Below are 23,358 nucleotides of genomic sequence, written 5' to 3' on the forward strand. Positions count from 1 at the left end.
CCGAGGAGGAAGACTGGTTACATGGTTCCATTGTCGGGATACCATCAAATCCTTTGAATTGGTGGGTCCATGGTACTTGATTGCAACTTGGGACTATTGCATTATTGCTGAAATTGTTCTCAGCAATGAATTACAGCAAGCATGTCTTCACATGGTGATATGGGATCAAGTGGAGAGGATGTATCACTCCTTGGTCAATCAGGTGGCAAAGGATCTCTAGTTTACTCGATTTTGGAATGCCCCAAGAAGGACAGCAAAGGCAAAGAGAAGAAGACGGCTTCTACAACTTCGGGATAGCCACAAGAACCGAAGGAAATGCCTAAGTCTTCTTTAGAAGAGCCCAAAATGCTTGATGAGCACAAACAGTTCGTATCCGTGGGACAGCAAGTGCAAATGCATGGCCAACTTGGTAGTGCCAATCCATGGGAACATGGGCAACAAGGCAATTATGCACATGCAAGCATGGGACAGCAAGGATACTTTGGTGGTGGTACCATTTTTCATGCTATGGTCGGATAGGCAGCATATGGGAATGTATGGCACAAATCCCTATGGTATGCAGCAGCAGCCAATGCATTGCTCACAACACCCAATGTATCCGGGTAATGCAAGTGGAATGCCTAATCCCATGTATCGCAGAATAGGCATGATTCCTGGGGCACAAAGCGGGCCATATGGATATGTATCGGCACCCCCAGGGACTGTTGAAGCACAAAGATTTGGTGCTGGTCATGTAGGTGCTTCAAATAGTGCTGGTTTTTATGCAAATACAGCCAATGCACCCTTTTTGCAGCAGCCCATTTATGATAACTTGACTCCCATAGGTCCGCCGAAGGACTATGATGAAGGTGGCAAAAGCATGAAGTTTGAACCTTTCAGTGGTGCACAAGATAGGCTGAAAGCACTTGTTTTTATTTAGCAGTTTGATCCAGCCGATCCTGGAGGCAACTTCACAAAGGTATCTAAGATACAGGCATCTAAGATGCGCAAGGCAGCTACATTTTTTAAGGGAAATGCATTGCAGTGGTGGACTACACTTCTTATTCAAGGGAAGTCACCTACCACTTGGGTCCACTTCAAGCAAATGTTTTGCTTCAAATTGGTTGACAACTACCTTTGAAGTAGACATTATGACAGCTTGGATTCCAAAGATTGCAAAAACTTGGATCAGTAAAATAAGAAGTTTTGGGATGCATTGTTGCCAGTTACTTCTTATCGCACAATATCCCTCCATGAGGAGGTGGAGAAGTATATTTGTGGTTTGCCAAAGGGTATTCACGATTTTTGCATTAAGTCCACTGTTTCCAGCATGTCTCAGCTTATAGAAACTACTACTACAACCGACACATTGCTGCGTGGAAAGGATGCAAGATTCCACGATGATGATGCCAAGTCACATGTCAAAGCCTCAAAGGCTGAGAAAAAGGGTAAATCTGAAAATAAAGCTGAAAATCAGGGCAGATCTGAAAAGTTGAAGGAAAAGATGACTTTAGATCCTGTGCTTGTGTTGCCTGATCTAAAGAAGTCATTCATAGTTCAATGTGATGCATGTGGTGACAGCATTGGGGCTGTTCTTATGCAAGACGACCAAGTTGTGGCTTATGAGAGCCGAATTCTCCACGGTGCAGAAAAGAATTTACAGGTCTATGAGAAAGAGCTCTTGGTTGTAATTCATGCACTTTCTACATGGAAACATTATTTGTTGGGGGCTAATTTTACAGTGCAAACAGACCATCAAACTTTGAGGTACTTTCTGATGCAGAACAAGTTGTCATAGAAGCATATGAGATGGGAAAATTTTCTCTCTATGTTTCAAATTGTACATATTGATGGTAAAAAGAATGTTGTGGCTGATGCATTGTCAAATGTTGTGGCTGATGCATTGTCACGTAAGCCACAAATTTCAGCTGTCAGCATGGTTTATCACGCTGAGTTGGATGCCATGAAAGAGCAATATGTTGCTGATTCGAACTTTGCTAATGCTTATGATCAGCTTTGCAATGGCCAAAGGCATGGACACTTTCTGTGAGAGATGGATTTCTGATGATGGATGGACGACTGTATGTCACAAAGCAATTAAGGCCTAGAGTTATCATTGAAAGTCATGCTCCTCTATATGCAGGACATAGAGGTATTAATGCCAAGGTAAAGGCAGTGGAGCATTTCTTTTATTGGCCAGCTTTGAGGTATGATCTAGAACAGTTTGTTAAGACATGCATCGTATGCCAGAAGATAAAGCATGATAGGCAAAAGATGAAGGGTTTGTTGTAGCCCTTGCCTATTCCAGATAGGCCTTAGCAAAGCATTGCAATGGACTTTATTTTTGAGCTTTCTAAGACACCTACATTGAATGATGGGATGTGGACTATCACTTGCAAGTTTAGTAAACAAGCCCATTTCATTCAGGTGAGGAAGAAAATAAAGGCTGATCATATGGTACGATTGTTTTTGAAGCACATCTTTAAGTATCATGGTATGCCAGAGTCGATCATTAGTGATTGAGACCCGCGAATGACCAGTTTATTTTGGAAGGGTTTGTTTGGGAATATGGGTACCACGCTGAAATTCTCATCATCCTTTCATCCGCAGACAGATGATCAGTCTGAGGAAGCAAATTCCACAATGTTAGATCTTTTGAGGTGCTATGTTGCAGACCACAAGACGTAGTGAGAGCAGTATTTGCCCTTGGTTGAGTTTGCTTACAACAACACAATGTCTAGTTCTACGGGCAAAGCTCCATTTGAGGTGGTAGAGGGTGGTAAGAAAGCAACCCTATTTTGTACACAAAAGATAAGATCTTTGAGTTTGATCGCTATGTGTAAAGCATGGATGCAGCTTATTAAGTATGTGCTTCAAAGATCATAGGATAAGCAAAAGAGAGCAGCTGATCATCATAGGCGTGTTTTGCACTTTACAGGGCGATTATGTATTGCTACGATTTGAAAAGGCACGGCTGAAAAAGATGAAGGGCAAAGAGTGATTGTATCCAAAGCTGTCAATGAGATACTATGGGCCATTTCAAGTGTTCGAGAGGATCAGTGATGCATGCTATAGGCTGAAATTGCCTCTATACTAGTGGATACACAATGACTTTCATGTGAGCTTGCTTAGACCTTTTCATGGAGATGTGCTAGAGGATGTATCTGCTGAAATTCAACCGGAGATTGAAGAGCTCGATGAAACACTGGTATCAAAGCAGATTTTGGCACACAGAGAGAGGAAAATCAGGGGTAAGGGTTTCAAAAGGTACTTGGTGAAGTTTCAGAATCATTCACCAATGGATGCCAAATGGATGGAGGAGGATGACTTGGCAGACCATCCTCAGTTATTGCAACTTTACCTTGAAGCTTTCCAGCTAGAGCTGACTTTAGTTCGGGCTCAATCAAGTTCAGCAGAGCAGAGGTCCAGAGTATTACCTGATGCTTGTGAGGGAGCTAGCACCTCCGCTCCTCAGTAATGGACAGCTCTAGAAGTAGTGGATCTCGAATGTTTTCAGCATACATTCAAGGTACTATAGCTGAACAGTATGTTTGCTAGGAGATCACTATTCAGTGTACTAGTCACTATGTTTGGTATGTAGATCGGTATAGTTTTCACTGCAGCTCTGAAACTGTACATTTGCATCCATTATGCTCCGTGTGTAATCACTTATGCTTGGTATGGCATTGATTATGTTTGGTGTAGCATCAATTAATGATCATCAGGGGCTGATTATCGAATGTTAGTTTTCAACGTATGATCATTAATATTCAATGGTATTCAACTCAGTTTTGATCAACTTGAGAACTGTTTATGGTCACTTTTTGGATCAGTTGTGCATCAAATTTTGCACCGATTGCTGTTCAGTTTTTGCAATGAGTTTGTGATCAGCTTGAGGCCACATTTGCAACAGTTTGTGATCAGTTCTCAAATCAGCAAGTGGTCAGTTTATGATCAGATTATGCTCGGTTTTCAATGGTTTACATCTAGTTCCATGGACAACAGCATATGTTATGATGCCATTGATGTTTGAGCCATGGTTTATGCTTGGTTATGCTATGCTATGGTTTGGCTTTGCCGAATGAGTTGAGCTCATGAGAAATGGACATGTCACATGATAATCTGGCAATGTTTTTGAGATTCTTTGTGAGTCTTATGTTATGTTATGTTGGCTGGTAATTTTCAGCATACGTTGGGTATGTGGAATGGTTAAACAGCAGTGCGCAATGTTATGTTTGTTGAGCTAAAATATGCATTACTTGCTGATTAGCCTCTTAAACAGCCCCAAAACACATTAAAAATGCTCTTTTAGAGTAAAACCCTAAAAGGGGGAGCGGTTCGAGAGAGTTCAGTGGAAACCCTAAAACGGGGAGCGGTTCGAGAAAGTTTAGTGGAAACCCTAATTTTTGGAGCGCCCTTCCACATCTATAAATAGACAGGCTGCCCCCATTCAGCCTTTATCCTTGTTTTGCAGGTTACACCAGCCCACACAACCTCTGCTGCTGTTGGCGCCCAGTTTCCAGCCTGCAGCCCGCCTCTATCTAATGTCCAGCCATCATCGACTGCAGCCACATCATCTTTAGCATGTCCATTGCTGTAGGCGACAACTCTCAGCTGCTAGCGACTGCTCCAAACTGTCCCAGACTGCTGTTCAGCCTGCTGTCCATCATCTCCAGGGTCAGCAAGCCTACATTTTTAGCATTGCAAGCCCTGACACTCTCAAACACTGTTTCAGCTTGCTCTTTACAGCAAACTATGCACAGTTTCCAGCCCCCAATCGGTGGTACACTGCTGCGTTTACCAGTTTCCAGCCTCCAGACTGCTGCGTTTTGGGTGACCAGCCTGCTGCCATTCACTATTCAGCACTCCGATTGGTGGTCACACACTTGGGATCCATCTTCGGTGGACGTCACACTCTGACATTGCTCTGCCCTTGAGCACACTCTACACTCTTACATTCATTTACAGCATTCATTCACTTCAAAGTTGTGTTCTCTCTCTCCCTTCTTCTGTTTGTGTTTGAGTTTTTGTATTTGAGTTTTGTGTTTAGGGTTTGAATTTTGAGTTTTGCGTTTAGGGTTTGAGTTTTGCCCTCTGTGTCTGTGTGTTTCTGTCGTGGTCGTACACTCTGTGTGCCCTCAGTGCAAACCCTAGCACTCTTATTAACAATGTTGACTATGATGCCCTATGAAAATTCCAGTGTAGTACTTTTCTTTTGATGCATTTGGCAGTGCAATCGAGGACGATTGCAAGGATTTCAAGGGGAAGGGCTGTCATGAGGACATGTATTTTTGAAACCTCACTTAACATGTGGATTAACTTTTAATCACGTGATTAAGTAAATGTTGCACATGTGAGGTGCAATTGGGGTTAGAGTAAAATTACAAGCCTAGAACCCGAGAAAATCAAGGGATGTCAAAGGCAAAAGTTGTTATAAGTTATGCGCACAAATACTTGGTAGTATCTGGTGCCAGTTATTGGCCTAGGTCATTCATTTGGCCATAAGTGTCAGTTGGTGACACTAGAGAAGTGGCGTTTAATGGTACCTAACACCAATCTAATGGTCAAAGATGGCACAGAGACACTCGTGAATGGAAGTTGCCTAGCCAATTTAATTATTGACCAATCATATTATTTTTCAAGGCACTAAAATAATTATTAGATTAATTTTTAGTATTTAAAGACTGAAAATTAATATTTAATTATAGCTAATGTTAGAAAAACCATTTGGAAAGGTTGCCACTTGTCAAAAATGCCCATGCAAGACTAAAAAACATCTTTAGAGGTTGGAGAGAGGCATTTTAGTGGATTCAGCCTGCAAGAGAGAGGGAGGAGATGCTGCTGGTCTGATTTGCAACCATTGGAGGACCTTCTGAGGCAACCAGGGGCTGGAAAAGACCAATCAACAGCAGGTGACAGCATCTATGGGTTGTTGAGACAAGGTAGCAACCATAAATGACTGATTTTCTTCAGTTCTTTGCATCTACAAGCTGTTGTGGCAGGGCAGTAGCTGCATTTGACTAATTTTCAGTCAATCTTCACGACAAAACTTTGAATTTTCTCTCTCTACAACTTTCTATCTCATCTCCCAGCCATTTCACAGCCTTGCTCCGAATATCTCAGCATTTGGACCCTTGGAGGCTGAGAAATTACAAATTTCTCTGCTATAAACCCTAATTTACAGTAGAAATTAGGGTTTAGCAGCAACCTTGGGAAGCATGCCAAAAATTGAAAGACTTGGATTCAACAGGGCTAAAGGTGAATTTCAGCTAAATTCAAGTGGAGGACTAGCCAGCCATTGAATTTGGGACATTTCCATCATCTATGAAGTGGGTGAAGGCTAATCGAGTGCCTGAATCAAGGGGCAAAATAGATTGAAGACTTGCTAGTCACTTTGGACAGCAAGGGGAGTTTGGATTGCGAAGGATATCGGGAGAATCCCATTGTAAATCAACTTTTTCTTCAATAAAGCTAAAGAAATACCGAAAGGGACGCCAATTTTGGGGCCAATCGAGTGTGCATTGTCCAAGATCAGTAGGTAAATTTGTATTTTCAGATTTGCATTAATTGTTTGCTGTTGTAATTAAGTTGTAATCAGGGATTTACCACCCTATCTGAGGAGGAAGGCTGGTCACACCAAGATTAACCTTGTTAGAGATCATAGCCTGTCCGGACTGCACAGTCCAGTCGGACTGTATAGTCGGACTGCCACGTGGCAGTCCGACTGACTGCAGTACAGTCGGCTGCAGGACCTGCTATTTTTGGCGCCCAGATCCTGGCTATTTATAGCCGAGTTTTCAGTCTTCTGTCCATACTTTTCTGCTCGCAGATTACAGGCTGGTGGCTCGCGCAGATTCGGTCTCTGTTCGCAGATTTCAAACAGGAGACAGTGCAGACTGCAGCGGACTTCGAGGTGAACGGCAGGTTGCATCGTCGAGGTGGAGACACGCAGTCCAGCGCACTGCGCCCATGTACATATCTGCATATCTTTGTATATAGCACACTTTATGCAGCAGATCTTCATCTTCCACTGTCTCTTTCTCTCTCTTCTCTCTCTCTGCATTCTCTCTCTCTCAGTCCTACGCTTCCGCACCGCTGCACTCTGACATGGTATTAGAGCAGTGTTAAAGGGCTGACTGAGTGCAGAACCAACCTGAAGAGGAGTTTCTATCGCGACACAAGGCTGCGTTTTCAGCGTTTGAGGGCAGGCAGGAGGGCTGCGCCTCGGAACAAGGCTGAAGCGAGCGTGGGCGCGCAGGAAAGGAGTCTAGGTGGTGGATTTGCTGCTGTTTACTGCTGTTTGACGAGGAGGAAGTTTGAGTTTTCAGCTTTCAAGTGCAGGTTTTGCTTTTTCATCGCCTCCGGCGGGTGAAGAAGTTTCAGGACGCGGAAGAGCCCTAGCAGGCTGAGTTATCATAGTCAGAGGGGGCTGCTTTTGCGTTTGTGAAGGCATTACAGGTGAAGATGTCTACTGAGATTGACTTGGAGTTCCAGACGATTATGGACCGGAAGGTGCCTGTCTTACCGGCTCTTCCCGCAGATCAGAAGCTCGATGGCGACAACTACCGCATCTAGTACGTAATGATGTTGGCCATCCTTGAGTCCTATGATTTGGCGGAGCTTGTACAAGAGGAGATCGACCGGCCCTCGGTGAGAGATGAGTCCAAACTCTCTTCCGATGCTCGTGCGAAGTTGGCCAAGGCACAGTCTCACTGGGACAAACTGAACGCCAGGATTCGTTCCTTTCTTTTTCTGTCTTGTACTACAGCCGTGATAGCTCACATCGAGCACTTGACGGTGGCTCGGGAGATATGGCTGGAACTTGATCAGATGTATAACCGGATGACCCTTATGAAGCGGGTTTCTTTGGAGGTTCAGATGCAGACCTTGTCCGTGAACAAGTCTTCTTCGTTGCGGGAGCACATCAACAAGCTTAGACAGCTTCAGATGCAGGTTCAAAATGCGGGGAAGCCGATTTCCTCCGAAGATATGGCGATCACACTCTTGTCCCAGTTGCCGCCATGATTCGGTGCTTTCTACTCCGCCCTTATTGCTTCGCGGCAAGAGTCCACTCTTCGGTGGGAAGAGTTGGTTCCTATGGTCTTGGACCAAGAGGAACAACTAAAGGGACAGAATGCTTCCAAGTCAGAGGCACTGACAGGTCAAGCCTCTCAAAAAAAGGGGAAGGACCAAAAGAAGAAGAAGGGGGATAACAAGTCAAAGAAGGACAAGGACAAGGACAAAGAATCCACATGCCATATTTGTGAAAAGACTAGCCATTGGAAGAAGGACTGCCCTGACAAAGACAAGAAGGATACGAAGGATTCTGGAGCGGTGGCTGCATCCTCATCAGCTGCATTTCTTCATCTAGCTGTCATTGAGGACTCTACACCGAACACTTCTGATGCTGCGATGACGGATCCCCAAGCTCGAGAGTGGATCGTTGATAGTGGTGCCTCCCGGCACATGACTCCTTCATCAGATAGTGTTGCCCAGTTGCGACCCTCGCGTGGGCAGATTCTCATTGGAGATAGCTCTTCCGTGTCTATTGCAGGACGGGGTGAGATGCAGCTTATTCCAGATGGACGCAGCGGTATCCACCTCAGAGGTCTTGCATGTACCAGGTTTAGGATATCATCTTCTATCAGTTCATAAGATTTACTCCCTTGGACTTTTGGTGGAGTTTGACAGTGATTCGATGCAAGTCCTTGATCTTGCATCTCGGAAGGTTCTCTCATCCGGATATGAGGAGAACGGCATCTATAAATTGAAGTCTTCCACCGCCCTCTCTACTCTTCTTCTTACCTCTCAGACACAATCAGAGTTATGGCATGCTCGGTTTGGTCACCTCAACTATGATTATCTTCAGAGGGCGTCACGTGGACAGCTTGTTCGAGGGTTGCCGAACATAGTGGTGAGCCAGCAGCCATGTGTCTCCTGCATTCGTGGGAAACAGCATAGGGATGCCATTCCCCACAAAGCTTCGCGGCGGTCTACTTCACCAATGGAGCTTGTATCTACGGATCTTTGTGGCCTATGAGGAACGAGTCCTTGCGCGCGAGCTCGTACTTGACTACAGCAGGATGACATGGGCCTATTTTTTGGCATTGAAGTCAAAAGCTTTCTCCCACTTCAAGGATTGGCTTCTCTTTGAGGAGAACCGCTCAGGCCGGAGATTGAAGACCTTGCGATCCGACAAGGGTGGTGAATTTGTTTCTAATGAGTTTGCTCGTTTTTGTACAGATAAAGGTATTCACCAAGAGTTTGCTAATACCAACACTCCTCAAGAAAATGGCATTCTTGAACGGAAAAACCGCAGTGTGATCGAGATGGCGCGCACCATGATGGAGCACCGACAGACACCTCAGTTTCTGTGGGCCGAGGCTGTGGCTACTGCAGTCCACACCTCAGTTTCTGTGGGCCGATGACACCTTTTGAGGCTTACTTTGGGACTAAGCCCAATGTTTATTATTTTAGGATCTTTGGGTGTGATGCCTATGTTCACATTCCCAAGGCTCATCGTGATAAATTTAAAGCAGCTTCCCAAAGACAGGTATTTGTTGGCTACAGCTCCCAGTCCCAAGGCTATCGTTTGTATGATCCCGTTAAGCGGGATGTGTACACTAGTCGAGATGTGCGGTTTGTGGAGGTTTCGGCCATATCAGCGGGTGAGAAGCATCCCGTTCTTGGAGATCCAGGGGAGAGTTGGGCTCTTGCTACAGTTCCTTTGGAGCCCGTGCCTTTTGATTCTGATTCTGTTTCTGACACAGAGTCTACTGTTCCACCGGTCACCCTCGAGGAGTTGCCACCGGTGGATATCCCAGAGTCTTCAGCTGATGGAGAGAGACGAGGGGAGGTCCGGCCTCCTCCTCGTTGGGCCCGTGACACACTCCGTGATTCAAGGATCGAGGGGGTCCCTGAGGAGTGGGGACCGCAGGATGGTCCGCGGCGGTCACGGAGGCACCAGGCACATTCTACGGAGCTTGTTTGCTCTAACTATTGTTTGATGACCTGTGTTATGCAGGATCGAGAGCCCACCTCCGTGAAGGAGGCTTTACAGTCCGCACCATGGAAGAAAGCTATGGAAGCCGAGTTGGAGGCTATTGAGAGGAATGGCACTTGGTCACTCGTGCCACGCCCCCCGAATAAGAAGGTGATTGGTGTCAAATGGGTTTTCAAGACCAAGTACCTTAGCGATGGTTCTTTGGACAAGCACAAGGCTCGCCTTGTTGCTAAAGGTTTTGCACAGCGCCCAAGGATTGATTGTTATGATACTTTTTCCCCCACTGCTCGTATGGCGACTATTCGAGTTGTTCTTGCCTTGGCTGGCCATAGGAGATGGCCTGTCTATCAGTTGGATATGAAGTCGGCCTTCCTCAATGGTGATTTGAAGGAGGAGATCTATGTCGAGCAGCCTCCTAGCTTTGGATCTTCAGATGGGAAAGTCTACAGGTTGAAGAAGGCCTTGTATGGCCTCAAGCAGGCTCCGCGTGCATGGAACTAGAAGATTGATTCGTTCCTTCAGTCACAGTTGGGATATCGGCGTTCTAAGGCCAATCTGCAACTTTATGTACACACTTCCGAGGTTGGTTGTGTGCTTTTTGTGTTGCATGTTGATGATTTGATTGTCACCGATGATCATGCACAGCAGGTCCAAGAGACGAAGGCAGCTTTACATCGGACGTTCGAGATGACGGACTTGGGTCTACTCCATTTCTTTTTGGGCCATGAGATTTATCAGTCTCAGAGGGGGATCTTCATCTCTCAGCAGAGCTATGTACAGGAGCTCTTGGTTTCTTTTGCGATGGCGGATTGTCGAACCCTTTCTACTACTATGGATCCGAACTGGAAGGCCACTTCCCATTCAGCTTCTCCCATGGCGGATGCTTCCCGCTATCGTCAGTTGATTGGATCATTGATTTGGCTCCTCAACACTCGTGTTGATCTTTGTTTTGCTGTTGGGCTCTTGGCAGGGTTTATGAGTGAACCTCAGACGGTACATTGGAAGGCTGCTCAGAGGATACTTCGGTATTTGAGGGGGACATCCGATTTAGAGATTCATTATCCCGCAGGCACACGTGGTTCAGATCTTGTTCTTGCAGGTTGGAGCGACTCTGATTGGGCCGGTGATGTGGACCACAGGCGGTCTACTACAGGTTACTGTTTTACCTTGGGTGCAGGTGTTGTCTCATGGAGTAGCAAGAAGCAGCCATGGTAGCCCTTTCGTCTACTGAGGCGGAGTATCAGGCCGCGTCTTCCACCACATGTGAGGCTGTGTGGCTTTGGAGATTGTTGGAGGAGCTTGGCTACCCGCAGACTCGTCCTACTTTGCTGCAATGCGACAATGAGAGTTGCATTGCCTTGGCACGGAATCCTGTTTTTCATGCCCGAACGAAGCACATAGAGATCCAGTACCACTTCATCGGAGAGAAGCTTCTAAATGAGACCATCACCGTGGAGTACTGCAAGACGGAGGACAATCTTGCAGATTTGTTTACGAAGGCACTTCCCCAGGCTCTACTTCGGAGACATTCCAGATCCCTCAGGCTTCTGCCCCGCCTAGGCTCTGAGAGGGGGTGTTAGAGGTCATAGCCTATCCGGACTGCACAGTCCAGTCGGACTGCCACATGGCAGTCCGACTGACTGCAGTACAGTCGGCTGCATTTAATGCAACGGACCTGCTATTTTTGGCGCCCAGATCCTGGCTATTTATAGCCGAATTTTCAGTCTTCTGTCCACACTTTTCTGCTCGCAGATTACAGGCTGGTGGCTCGCGCAGATTTTGTCTCTGTTCGCAGATTTCAGACAGGAGACAGTGCAGACTGCAGCGGACTTCGAGGTGAACAGCAGATTGCATCGTCGAGGTGGAGTCACACAGTCCAGCGCACTGCGCCCATGTACATATCTGCATATCTTTGTATACAGCACACTTTATACAGCAGATCTTCATCTTCCACTGTCTCTTTCTCTCTCTTCTCTCTCTCTGCGTTCTCTCTCTCTCAGTCCTACGCTTCTGCACCGCTGCACTCTGACAAACCTTGAGGCCTTTCTCTTCACAAAACACATGCAATGTATCTAGATGTCGATGTAGCCCCTCAAGTGAATTGAGATGAGCACAATATCGTCTGCATATAACAAAATTAGTATCAATATCCCAACCAAGTTGGCTCCCATACCACCCCATCTTTATATGTAATCTGAAATCTTGTCAATGTACAATCTGAATGCAAAGGAGAGGTTGGACAGCCTTGCTTTACACCAACCGTGCTAGACACTAAGTCTGTTGTGCCTCTAAGCACTCGTACTCTACCTGCCACTTGTTAGAGATTGTCATCCCTGGACACGGATTTTCCTCAGTTAGGTTGTGTACATACGCACTTTTCCAGCCGGGCAATCATTTGAGAGTGTTTTGGTGCACGGAGCAGGTTTATTATTTGTCAGTGCCACGTCAGCAGCCAGATCAGCAAGTTGCAATCAGACTGCCACGTGGCAGTCCTATCAAACTGCAGTACAATCGGTCAGTTTTGCAGTACAGCCAGCTGCATTTAATGCAGCCGACCTGACATTTTTTCTTCTTTTTTTTCAAGCTATAAATAGCTTGACACCAACACACTCTCTCATTCTTGCAGTTGCAGATTTCAGGGCAGAGATCAGGCAGATTGCAGCAAGCTTCGAGGTGTCTAGTAGGGGAGACATTGTCAACGTCGAGATACACAAACATACGGACTGCACCCGTGTACATATCTGCATTCCTTTGTATTCAGCATACTTTATACAGCAGATCTTCTTGTTCTTGTCTCTTTCTCTTTCTCCTCTCTATGTTCACCCTACTCTCTCAGTCTTGGTCCCACGCTTCCGCATCGTTGCACTCTGACATGGTATCAGAGCAGTGAAGACGGACTGACTAACTGACTGAAGAACCCATCTAAAGAGGAGATTTCAGCGCGACACAAGGCTGCGTTTCCAGTGTTCATTGAGGGCAAGTGGGAGGGCTGCGCATTATAACAAGGCTGAAGTAAGCGTGGCTGTGCGGGAAAGAAGTAAAGTTGGTGAAGTTGCTGCTGTTCATTGCTGCTCCAAGAGCAGGAAGGCTAAGTTTTTGGCATTCAAGTGCAGATTTTACCTTTTCATCACCTACAACGGGTGAAGAAGGAGCGGGACGAGTGAACCATAGTCCTAGCAGGCTGTATTTTCACAGTCAGAGGGGGCTGGTCTTTGTGTTTTGTGCAGGCATTGTAGGTGAAGATGTCTTTTGAGGCCGAGACAGAGTTTCAAGAGACCATGGACCGGAAGGTGCCCGTCCTACCAGCTCTTCCATCAGATCAAAAGCTTGATGGCAAGAACTACCGTATATGGCGGGTCATGATGCTTGCCATTCTAGAGTCCTATGATTTGACGGAGCTTGCTACAAGTCCAAACTCTCTTCCAATGATAAGGTGGACTTGGCAAAGGCTCAAGCACATTGGGATAAACTCAATGCTTACCTTCGCTCATTTTTATTTCTCTCAAGTATTACAGTTGTTTATCTCTCATATTGAGCATTTGACGGTGGCCCGAGAGATATGGCTGGAATTGGATCAAATGTACAAAGCTCCTCAAAACTTCATTCTCAGATCTACCCCTTATGCCTATTACGTTTTTTTTTAATGCTCTCTCTCTCTCTCTCTCTTTTGGAAATTTGTGACACATGGCATATATGTAACAATTTTATCGTTTAAACCTTCCGGTCTAAAATTCTCCATGTTCAGTGCAAAATTTGACTTCGTCACAGACCAGAGAATTAATCCTCGTGCAAAAACAAAGATAAAGATGTGAACAGATTCTGGGGTCCAAAAATAGTAACTCCCTAAATTTTAGGGATGGTGACCCTTGCATTCCTCAAGTTGTTCTGAGCAACTTTTATCATTGCAACCACATCAAAAAGTGTAATGTGGCTCAGTTACGATGACTTTTATTCCGTGAGCATTCTCACATGTGTATCTTCAGTCTTGGCCACGCTCATTGTCCTACACCATCTCCAGTGGCTAAGCACACAATCCCAAACCACTAGCATTCTATTCTTTAGTGCCCATTCAATATGGAACCGGTCCTAAGGCTCAGACAAACCATTAGTCCAATTTGTCCCAATGGCTGCCTCTTCTGGCCATGCAAAGATCCCAGCTTAATCCAAGAGAACTCTAGGGGGTAAAAAACAACAGCAACTAAAGAAAAGAAAAATAAAATATTTATATAAGTAAATAAGGAAAGCAACTGCAAAAAGTATCACCACCTGGTGACATTCACACACGAGGATAAATAAATTTAACAATGACTACTAACAAAATCCACCAAATTCAAGAATGCTAAAGGGAATTCAGAGGAGAAGACAACCAAGTCTGAGAAGTTGTCATCCAAAAGAAGAGGAATGGATCATTCAAGCCATGGTAAATTGATGCTAAGCTCAAAGAATTATTTGCTGCAAATAAATGATCTATATGTGAATGGGGGGTTTATAGAGCAAGGGATTATCCTAACTGATTCTAGTATGGTGTAATATCCCCATTACTTAGTTTATTTTAATGTGCGTAGATATTCCAAAGAAAATTGATTTATGCTGCATTTTTATTTTTATTTTTTTTTTAAATACTAGCTCTAATTATGAAACTGACTCTCATTATGAAGATAATAATTATTATTGGTGAGGTATTATATACCAGTTCATGGAAGAAAGACTTGGAAGACCCTCCCAAGACTAGCTTATTAAAACTATGTTTGTAGTATAGAACAACAAAAAGAATTAACCTAGTGGATAGTCACTTGGCAGTTAAGTGCACTTGGGTGACGACACTACCGAGATGGGTGACCTCCCAGGAAGTTTTTCCTACAAGCTAGTGGGAGCTTCTTGCACGCAGCCAACGGCGCCAACGAAGCCTTCATAGCCCGTTGCCAAGTATGCCAAGGTCTCTCATCCTCTTCTACTCTAATCCGATAAGAGAAGACACTGAAGAACTTTATCCTATTCTATCAATCCGGTTAGAAGTCATACCTCTACTCTCGTCCCTATTCCGTTTACTAAAGAGAGAGAAGTATTGCTCTCCACGAGACGAGAAGAACCATCCGCGAGGCCTACATCATTGAATCCCACAATATCCATCATCATCATCGAGAGTCTTACACCCTTGCCAACCGGTATTATTGTCGTGTTCTTCTTCTTCTACGAATCATATTTCCATCATGGCCCCGAAGAAAAAGAATTCAAATGCGAAAATCGCGAATGACCCTACTAACGTGGAAGCAACAGTTGAAGTTGGGAGCAAGGGAGTCACTAACGGAGTCACGGACATGGATAACAACACTTCACCGATCGTGATACCACAAGTTTTTCTAAAATTTTCTATCCAAATTCAATAGAAATAAGATAAATCTCTTGAGAAATACTACGATCTTACAGTATTCACTTTTTAATGTTAATCCCATAGAAAATAAGACTAGTGAATTCAAGACGAATTTACTAAGAATAAAACCCTGAAGAAACTAGCCAAGGATATAGTTTTAATCTAGAAGCTCTAATAGAAGATTTTAAAAAAAAACTGAACATAACTCTAAGTTAAAGAAACTGACTTAAGGCCAAGAAACTTGGTTACAAGAATAAACCTTAAACTAGGAAGTTAGAGACTCCAAAATCTAGATACCCTTAGTTAAATTCCAAGGGGAAGAGTTCATTATGTGAAATTCAAGTATCGATTGCTACTAGATTAATCATCACTTGAAAGTTGCATGATTGATTGAAGTCATAACTACTTGAAGACATTAATCTTATTTGTGATTTTCTAGATTAGATCATGATTGAATTAAGTATTGGAACATATAAAAATTGAGGAGCTCTATACTCCCCCAAGGATAGGTATTGAATCTCCATACCAAGAGGGGATGTTTTTTCCACCGCGGAAGTATGGACCGGCTCTGATGACGAGAGGTCTCCCAACAAGGATCGTATTAAGTAGGAGGTGGATAGGGTACCAGGGGGAATCTAGCTAGTAAATCCTTTATGTACCTAGGAACTACTTGGTTCCCTGTATAGCCCAAGTTCTACTTGGGACACCTAAAAAACGCTAGCTATAGATGGATTTAATCTTAGTGACGTGCAAATGCGCCGCAAGAGGTAGCACATGAAATTGTAATTTTTCTCCTGTATGGGCGGGAAAACACACATTATGGAACATAATCAATGAATTTGTTTTATTCTGATTATATGTCCGTGAGTAAATTACGCAAACAAACAACTGTGCATAAAAGAATTCTTTTTAATTAACGAAGTTGTTTTTATATGTTTCACATAATGTGGTAGGTAATTAGATAACTAAGAACTTCCATAGAGGGAAGCGGGTGGATAGATTCCCGACGAATCAAGTCCTATAGCAGGGTGGTCTCGGTTAGCCGAGAGGTTTCCCCAAAAACAAACGCTAGGAAGAAACTCTAGGAAGGGCTGATTCGCTGACTTACCTAGGGTTTGGTCTCAAAACCCGAACTGTAAATTATCTTAGGGGAAAGATACGGCGGCTGTGCCAGAGCACTACGAGGGATTTCATAAATCCTTAGTCTGGTACTGGAGAAAAACGTTGTACTGCATGAACCAAGGGTAAGGGTAATGGCAGTCGCTCCTTCCGGACAATAAGCCTCTCGAAGGACACCTCCAAATGTAAGCTAGTTATTAATAGGTGACTGTTAGGTCAATTAGGAACCTTCAGGCCGGTCTTCCGTGGGTAACGGCAGGATGCTTCCTCTACAGGGTAGACCTAGGGTTAACTAGCCGCAGACAAAATCCGATCATTCTGGTTAGATTACGGATGGCGACAGCTGGAAGTTAAACTCTGGGCAACTACTAAAACGTTATCCGTCACATAATCAAGGGCAGATATATTACAAATGGTTTTGAGGGAAAGAAAGATAAGAGGTAACATTTCCAAGCACTACTTGGTGAAATTTCCAAATTATTTGCATAAGGATGCAAATGAACAAGCAGGGTGACCTAGCAAATAATCCTCAAGTGTTAAGCTTTTCATCCATGCCTTTCAATTAGACCCGAGATTGGATCATGCTCATTTAATCTTAGCAAAGTAGAGAGTCCAACATGTTTCCTAATACTCAAGGGGAAGGTAGCACCTACACTCCCCCAAGGTGGATTAGCTCAAGTATGTACTAGTCTTGAATATACTTTGGTTTCATTCAAGGTGCTATAAGCTAGCAATATTTTCACTAAGAGGATCACTACTCAATGTACTAGTCAGTGTGGATCATTGTGCAAATGAGTATAGTTTGTACCTAGGATCTAAAACTATAGATCTATATGGGACACATAAGATGTATTTTATGGGCTACATTAAACACATGTGATACATCTTTGGTTGAGACGTTTATGCTCGATTTTTGCATTACTTTGCCTTGGAATGGTCAGAACATCTTTGAATTTTGGCATAATTTTTTATTGCCTTTTGTTCTAACAATAAATATAATTAATGTGCGTGGATTGTAACTTGGTTTTGATGGCTGAAATTTCAGCATGCAAAGGGCATAAGCATGAGTAACCCATAGCTGCAGATGTTGTTTGCGTGTGTTCCTACATGTATTTCCAATAGTAGTTCATACCTTTGTCTCATTGCATAGCAATCAAGGGTGATTGCAAGGATTCAAGGGGGAGGTTTGTCATAGGGTCATGAGTTTCCAACTTATTTCATTGTGGCAATCAACTTGTGCATGTGTTGTGCACATGTGAGATCAAGGTAAGATGTGAGACACGACGACAAAAAAACCCTAGCTTTGGCACTCGAGGACTGGTAGAAGTAGTTGCGGACAAGTGCCAATGGGTGCCTGGGACAAACTTGGTCTAGAGAGTCGGGAATGACTTTCACTATTAGAGGAGGTCGGAAAGGGTAAAGAAATTTTCATTTTATTGACTTATAAATGGTTGGAAATTCAGCCTAGAGGCTAAGTTTTACATGGGCAGGTCTACCAATTGTTAGAGCTGACCTACAATGTGGCAATCAGCCCTTTCTTAGCCGTGCAATGCTAAAGAAGGCTACGGAGGGAAATTTAGAAGCTCAAGACAGCAATCATGAACCTTCTAGACAATTCAACAACTACTACTCATCAAATCAAGGCAAGCAACAACTACTACGTCAAGTATGTAATCAGCAATAATTAGGGTTTGCATGACCTGCCTTGGGATGCATGCATGCATGCCTCAATCATTTGTGAAGGTTGCTGCTGTAAATTCAATCGGTGGACAGCAAAATGGGCGGTATCTAGTAGTCCACAGCAGGGCTGAACTGCATGCAGCACGAAAAGGATCAATTTTGACTCTCGGGATGTAGAATCAAGCACAAACTCAAATTCAGAGTTGTTGGCTGTAGCGGACAGCAGGTTGTTCCAAAATTATGAGGGATTGAGCCTCAAGTTGCTGAAATTGAGAAAGATTTCAATTGATGGAACTTGCAGGGATTCCAAGTTCTGCTTGGTTCTCCAAATTACAAAGCTTCGGCCTTTGCTTGTTGTAACTCATCAATTTCTAAAATAAATTAAAAAGATATACTACAAAAGGTGTCAACGTTTTTGAGGCCAATCAGTGTTGCCATTTCTTTCCAGGGATTCAAATCCAAAGTTGATAAAAGTGTTGAATTCATTTAATTTGGCTATTTATGTGAACATTGCTTGTTATAATCAATTGTACATCCGGTTTCACCACCCTTGTCTGAAAAGAAAAGCTAATTTCAGCTTCAGTGTCCCATAAGCAAAACCCTAATTTTTTGTCGATTCCATCTCTATAAATAGAGAGTGTGCTAAGTCACTTGCATCTTAGTTCTTCATCAATCTACACGTTCCAATGGCTGTCCAGCAGCAGTTTCCGTGACCATCTACTAACGCCACCCTGATCATCTGGAGGCTGCCCATATCCACGTTTGGTTCCAACTGTTGACAACATAATCCAATGTCGCATTTGCTTCAGATTGGACCCGCCCACCCTGTTGTTTACCACAGATGCCTGTCGCCATCAGTAGGACAAGCCATGTTTTACTGATTCAACACTCCCTCATCATCACCCAGCTGCTGGTTCACTCTTGGAGGCTGTGGATCGGACTGCCCTAGCTGCCACCTCATCACTCCAGCTGCCAGCTGGTGCATTTTGAGTATTCTAGCACTTTTCTGCATCAGCTTGATCTGCATTTGCATCTACAGCAGGTCATTTTTGAGTTTTCAGCACTTTTCTTCATCCTCCTCTACTCCAACTGCGTTACTCCACTCAGAATCCATCTTTGATGGATGGCACACTTTGACACTTCCCTCAGCCCACTCCCAAAAGCGTCATTGGCTGTTGGGTTACTTATGTCTTTAAGCATTTTGACCATACATTCATTTACATTCAACATTCATTCAGTTTCATCAGATTCTCTTCTATCTATTTTCCGTTTCTCCATTTTTCTGAGCTATTTTGTTTTAGTCGTGTTTGTACTTTCTAAGTTTTCTCGATCCAAAACCTAACATCTCTTCACATAGCCAACCAAGAAGTCCCTAATGATGAACCATATGTGACTCTGAATGGAAGAAGGTGACAATGCCACATTGCTATCTCAGCATACACAGGCAGTCTTTACCCTTTCATTGCCACAGCCTTTGATCTTCCTTTATCATTTCAAGAATCTTGAACCTGCCTTTCATTGTCACAGTCTTTGAGCTTCCTTTATCATTTCAAGAATCATGAACCTGCCTTCCGACAGTCCTTGACCTCCCACTCGAATGACTCTTCGCTGTCTTTCTTATTTTCAAGAACAGCCAGTCACTCTTCATTATTATTCTTTAATCAAGCACATAAAATATTAACCCATCAGCCTTTGATCTTCCTTTATCATTTCAAGAATCTTGAACCTGCCTTTCATTGTCACAGTCTTTGAGCTTCCTTTATCATTTCAAGAATCATGAACCTGCCTTCCGACAGTCCTTGACCTCCCACTCGAATGACTCTTCGCTGTCTTTCTTATTTTCAAGAACAGCCAGTCACTCTTCATTGTTATTCTTTAATCAAGAACATAAAATATTAACCCATCTAAATGTTCCACAGTAACTATTAATTGTGTTGACAAGTAATTATTAATTGAATATGTTAATACAGAGAACTAATGTGTGTGTTTTCAAATGGAAAACAACCGATGCAAGTGGTGGCTCTACCTTCCAGTGGTTGAGAGTTGCTTGTCCAGAAGCTTCTTGAGAGTGATCTCGGCATCGGTTGGGGTGACAGGGACCTCTCCTTCATGATCGGAGGAGAAGCCGTTCGCCATGGAGCCTTAGGCTCCAATTGCCAGCTTCAGATGCTCGGTTATTACTGATTTACAGCCGCCCGCCCTCTCTCTCTCTCTCTCTCTCTCTCTCTCTCTCTCTCTCTCTCTCAATCTTCAGGGGTGGGATTCAATCTTCGCCATGAATCACTGCGTATGGCAAATAACGAGGAATCGATCGTCAAATAGTGTTATGGGTTCCATTGCTTGCTACAAGGCACCATAAAGACATGAGCCAAGAACTAGCTATGGCCCTGCGATATTAAAGACGCTAAAATACAAAATAGAGAATATTATTATGATCCTTCAAAATACCAGAAGTAAAAACCAAAATAAGCAAAGCAAAGGTGTCCCTTCATTTGCCTTCATTATCACCTTCCATGTTTGCTTGTTGTGGTCATAATTTGTCATGAATTTGGTGCACTTGGGCCAATCCACTTCCCCCTCGAATTTGTCCACATTCGTCTTCAAAGCACACTGCTCCACTACTAACTCGCTCTCCTACCTTTGGGACTCTTGCCAAGATTCGTCAGGAAATTGGTGCACTTGGGGTGATCCACTTCCCCCTCATTCGACTTCAAGGCACACTACACTACTAACTCGCTCTCTTACCTTTGGGACTCCAATAGCAACCTTGCCAATATTTAAACTATGGCGATATCGCAAGTTGTGGTGCTTCCATATGTCCATGTTCATGTTGTACTTAGCCTCCTCCTCATTCAAAGGGAGTTGGGACCTGTCAAGCTTCTTGGGCACGCTTTTATCGCAAGTTCTTGCCATCTCTTCTTGGTGAATCACGAAAGTGTGATGAGAAATCTAATATTTCATAAGGTAAATTTCATTCAACATTTGGATCATCATAATCATACATACTAGTGCCCCTAGAGTGCCTATAATGTAATTGAAACTTTCAAAAAAATATTGTTGGTCACTTCAACTTGGCCATTTGTTTGAGGGTAGTAAGGGTATGACTTTCAGTGGGTGGATGACTATAAATGTGGACAACTACCTCATTAATGATTTGAGTGTCTTAGTCGTTTACTATCTTGATGGGGTAGTCAAATTGAGAAATGACTTACTTCCATAAGAATTTAGCTCTTGTCCTCACATCGTTCTTTCATGTGCCTCTTGCCTCAACCCATTTCATTAGATAGTATGTAGCTACAATGATGTGCTTTGCTCGTGAGTACTATATCATTGGACAAGTGGGGCCAATGATGTTAATCGCCAACTTTTCAAAGGTTACATGCTATTGTCAAAGTCGCATCCATTTTATCCTTTCTCATTAGTGTTTTCATGCATTGACATTCATTGCAATGTTTCATAAAGCTAGCCGCATCATAGAACAAGGGTGGCTATCATAATTGAGACTATAGAACTTTCCTTGATGTTGTGTTTCTATCAAAATGTCCTCCTACAATTTCCCTATGTGCCTCAATGAGCATGTCCTACATCTCATGTTCACACATGCATCATCTCATAAGACTATCTTGTCCTAATTGATACAATTGTCTTGCAATTAGTTAGTAAGCTTGGGCCTTAAGGAAAAGACGTCTAAGACTTATCTTTTCAATTGGGTGATCCAAATGTCCCTTCTCAAGGATCTCAACAATATTGTTAAGCCAATATGGAGTAAGGTCTACATTGAGCAGTTCTTCTTCATGTGATATACAAAATAGATGGGCATCCAAAAGGTCATCCACAACTCCCTTCCCCTGGTAGGTTCCCCATTTCTCGTGCTTGATAAATGATCCACCATGGGTTTTTTTTTTTGTACAACAACTAAGAAATCAAATTCTAATAAGAGTAGTAGCCATCGAGCAATGCATCGAATTGTGCATAGTTTGTTTACAAGATACAACAATGTCTAATGAGGAACAAATAAAGTGAAAGGTGTTGCTAATAGTAAACATCAAAACCTTTCAACAACAAGCATTATTGTTAATCCTTCCCTTTCAAAGGTCAAGTAGTTTATCTCAACATCCATGAGTTGCTTGCTTGTAAAACTCATTGGGAAGTCCATGTTATGCTCTCTAGCTTGGCACAAAACTACTTCTATGTTTTAGAAGCATCAATATGCACATGGAAAAATGATTGTCAAATTTGGGGCTCATAGGATTGGTGGAGCTATGAGAGCCTTTTTCAATCTCTCATAAGCACATCGACACTCCTTTGTCCATTCAAACATGAGAGTAGTTTGTGCAAAGGCCTAGTGATTAGCATATGTAATTGAGCATGAACCGCATGTAGGATCCTATATAGTCGAAGGATAATAGAACACACCCTTCTAGGTAGTCATAGGTTTGAATTTTGAGTAATTCATGGCAATCCCATTCCTTATTATGATGTGCCCTAGGATACATCCACGTTAACCATAACTGACATTTCATGGGTTTCAAAGAGAGACTATATTATTTGCATCTTTCAAAGACTAATTGGAGTTTCTCTAAGTGCTCTTTACAAATGAACTCACTACAAAAGTCATTAACAAACACTTCAAGAAACTTCCTAAACACATCTTTCAATATTGCATATATGAGTGATTGGAAGGTATATGAGTGATTGGAAGGTACTGCATCATTAGTCAAACGGAAAGGCATGGCTATACATGTGAACACTCCCCACTCTATGGTCAATACTGCTTTATACCTATCATTCAAATGAACTTGCACTTGAGTATATTTAAAAAAACGTATCTAGGAAATATATATACCTCCTTCCTGTTGCTTTACAACATATGTTCTATCTGCAATAGAGGATAGTTGTCTCTCTTTGTAGTGGTATTAACCGTTTGTTAATTGACACACACCTAGATCTTCCCATTCTTTTCTCATTATGATTGGTGAGATTCAATTTGTGTTTAATCTCCTAAATGAATCTATCCCTTAGAAGTGTTTGTCAATTTCTTCCTTGACATCATGTGCATACTTCACAGTCATTTTGTAGGGTTGCTATTATACTAGAGATGCATTGTGGACCATTGGTAGATTTTGTGTGACAATATTAGGGTCAATTCCCTTCGTTAGAGTTGAAAACCGAAGGACTACTAATATATAGCTATCCAAGTAGCTAA

General features: G+C 43.2%; 1 protein-coding gene across 1 annotated transcript in view; it reads right to left on the bottom strand.

The window, feature by feature from the left end:
• Positions 1–20,552, bottom strand: part of LOC148042140 (uncharacterized) — a 106,883-nt gene extending 86,331 nt beyond the window's left edge. The window contains exon 1 of the mRNA XM_087685615.1: positions 20,179–20,552. Within this exon, the coding sequence (XP_087541741.1) occupies positions 20,179–20,288 (110 nt within the window). The 5' untranslated portion in view covers positions 20,289–20,552. The remainder of the gene's footprint in view (positions 1–20,178) is intronic.
• Between the last annotated feature and the right edge of the window lie 2,806 nt (positions 20,553–23,358).

Source organism: Lygodium microphyllum, chromosome 1 (genome assembly GCF_053477565.2).
Source record: "Lygodium microphyllum isolate KBCC chromosome 1, Lygodium_microphyllum_v1.1.10, whole genome shotgun sequence".
NCBI lineage: Eukaryota > Viridiplantae > Streptophyta > Polypodiopsida > Schizaeales > Lygodiaceae > Lygodium > Lygodium microphyllum.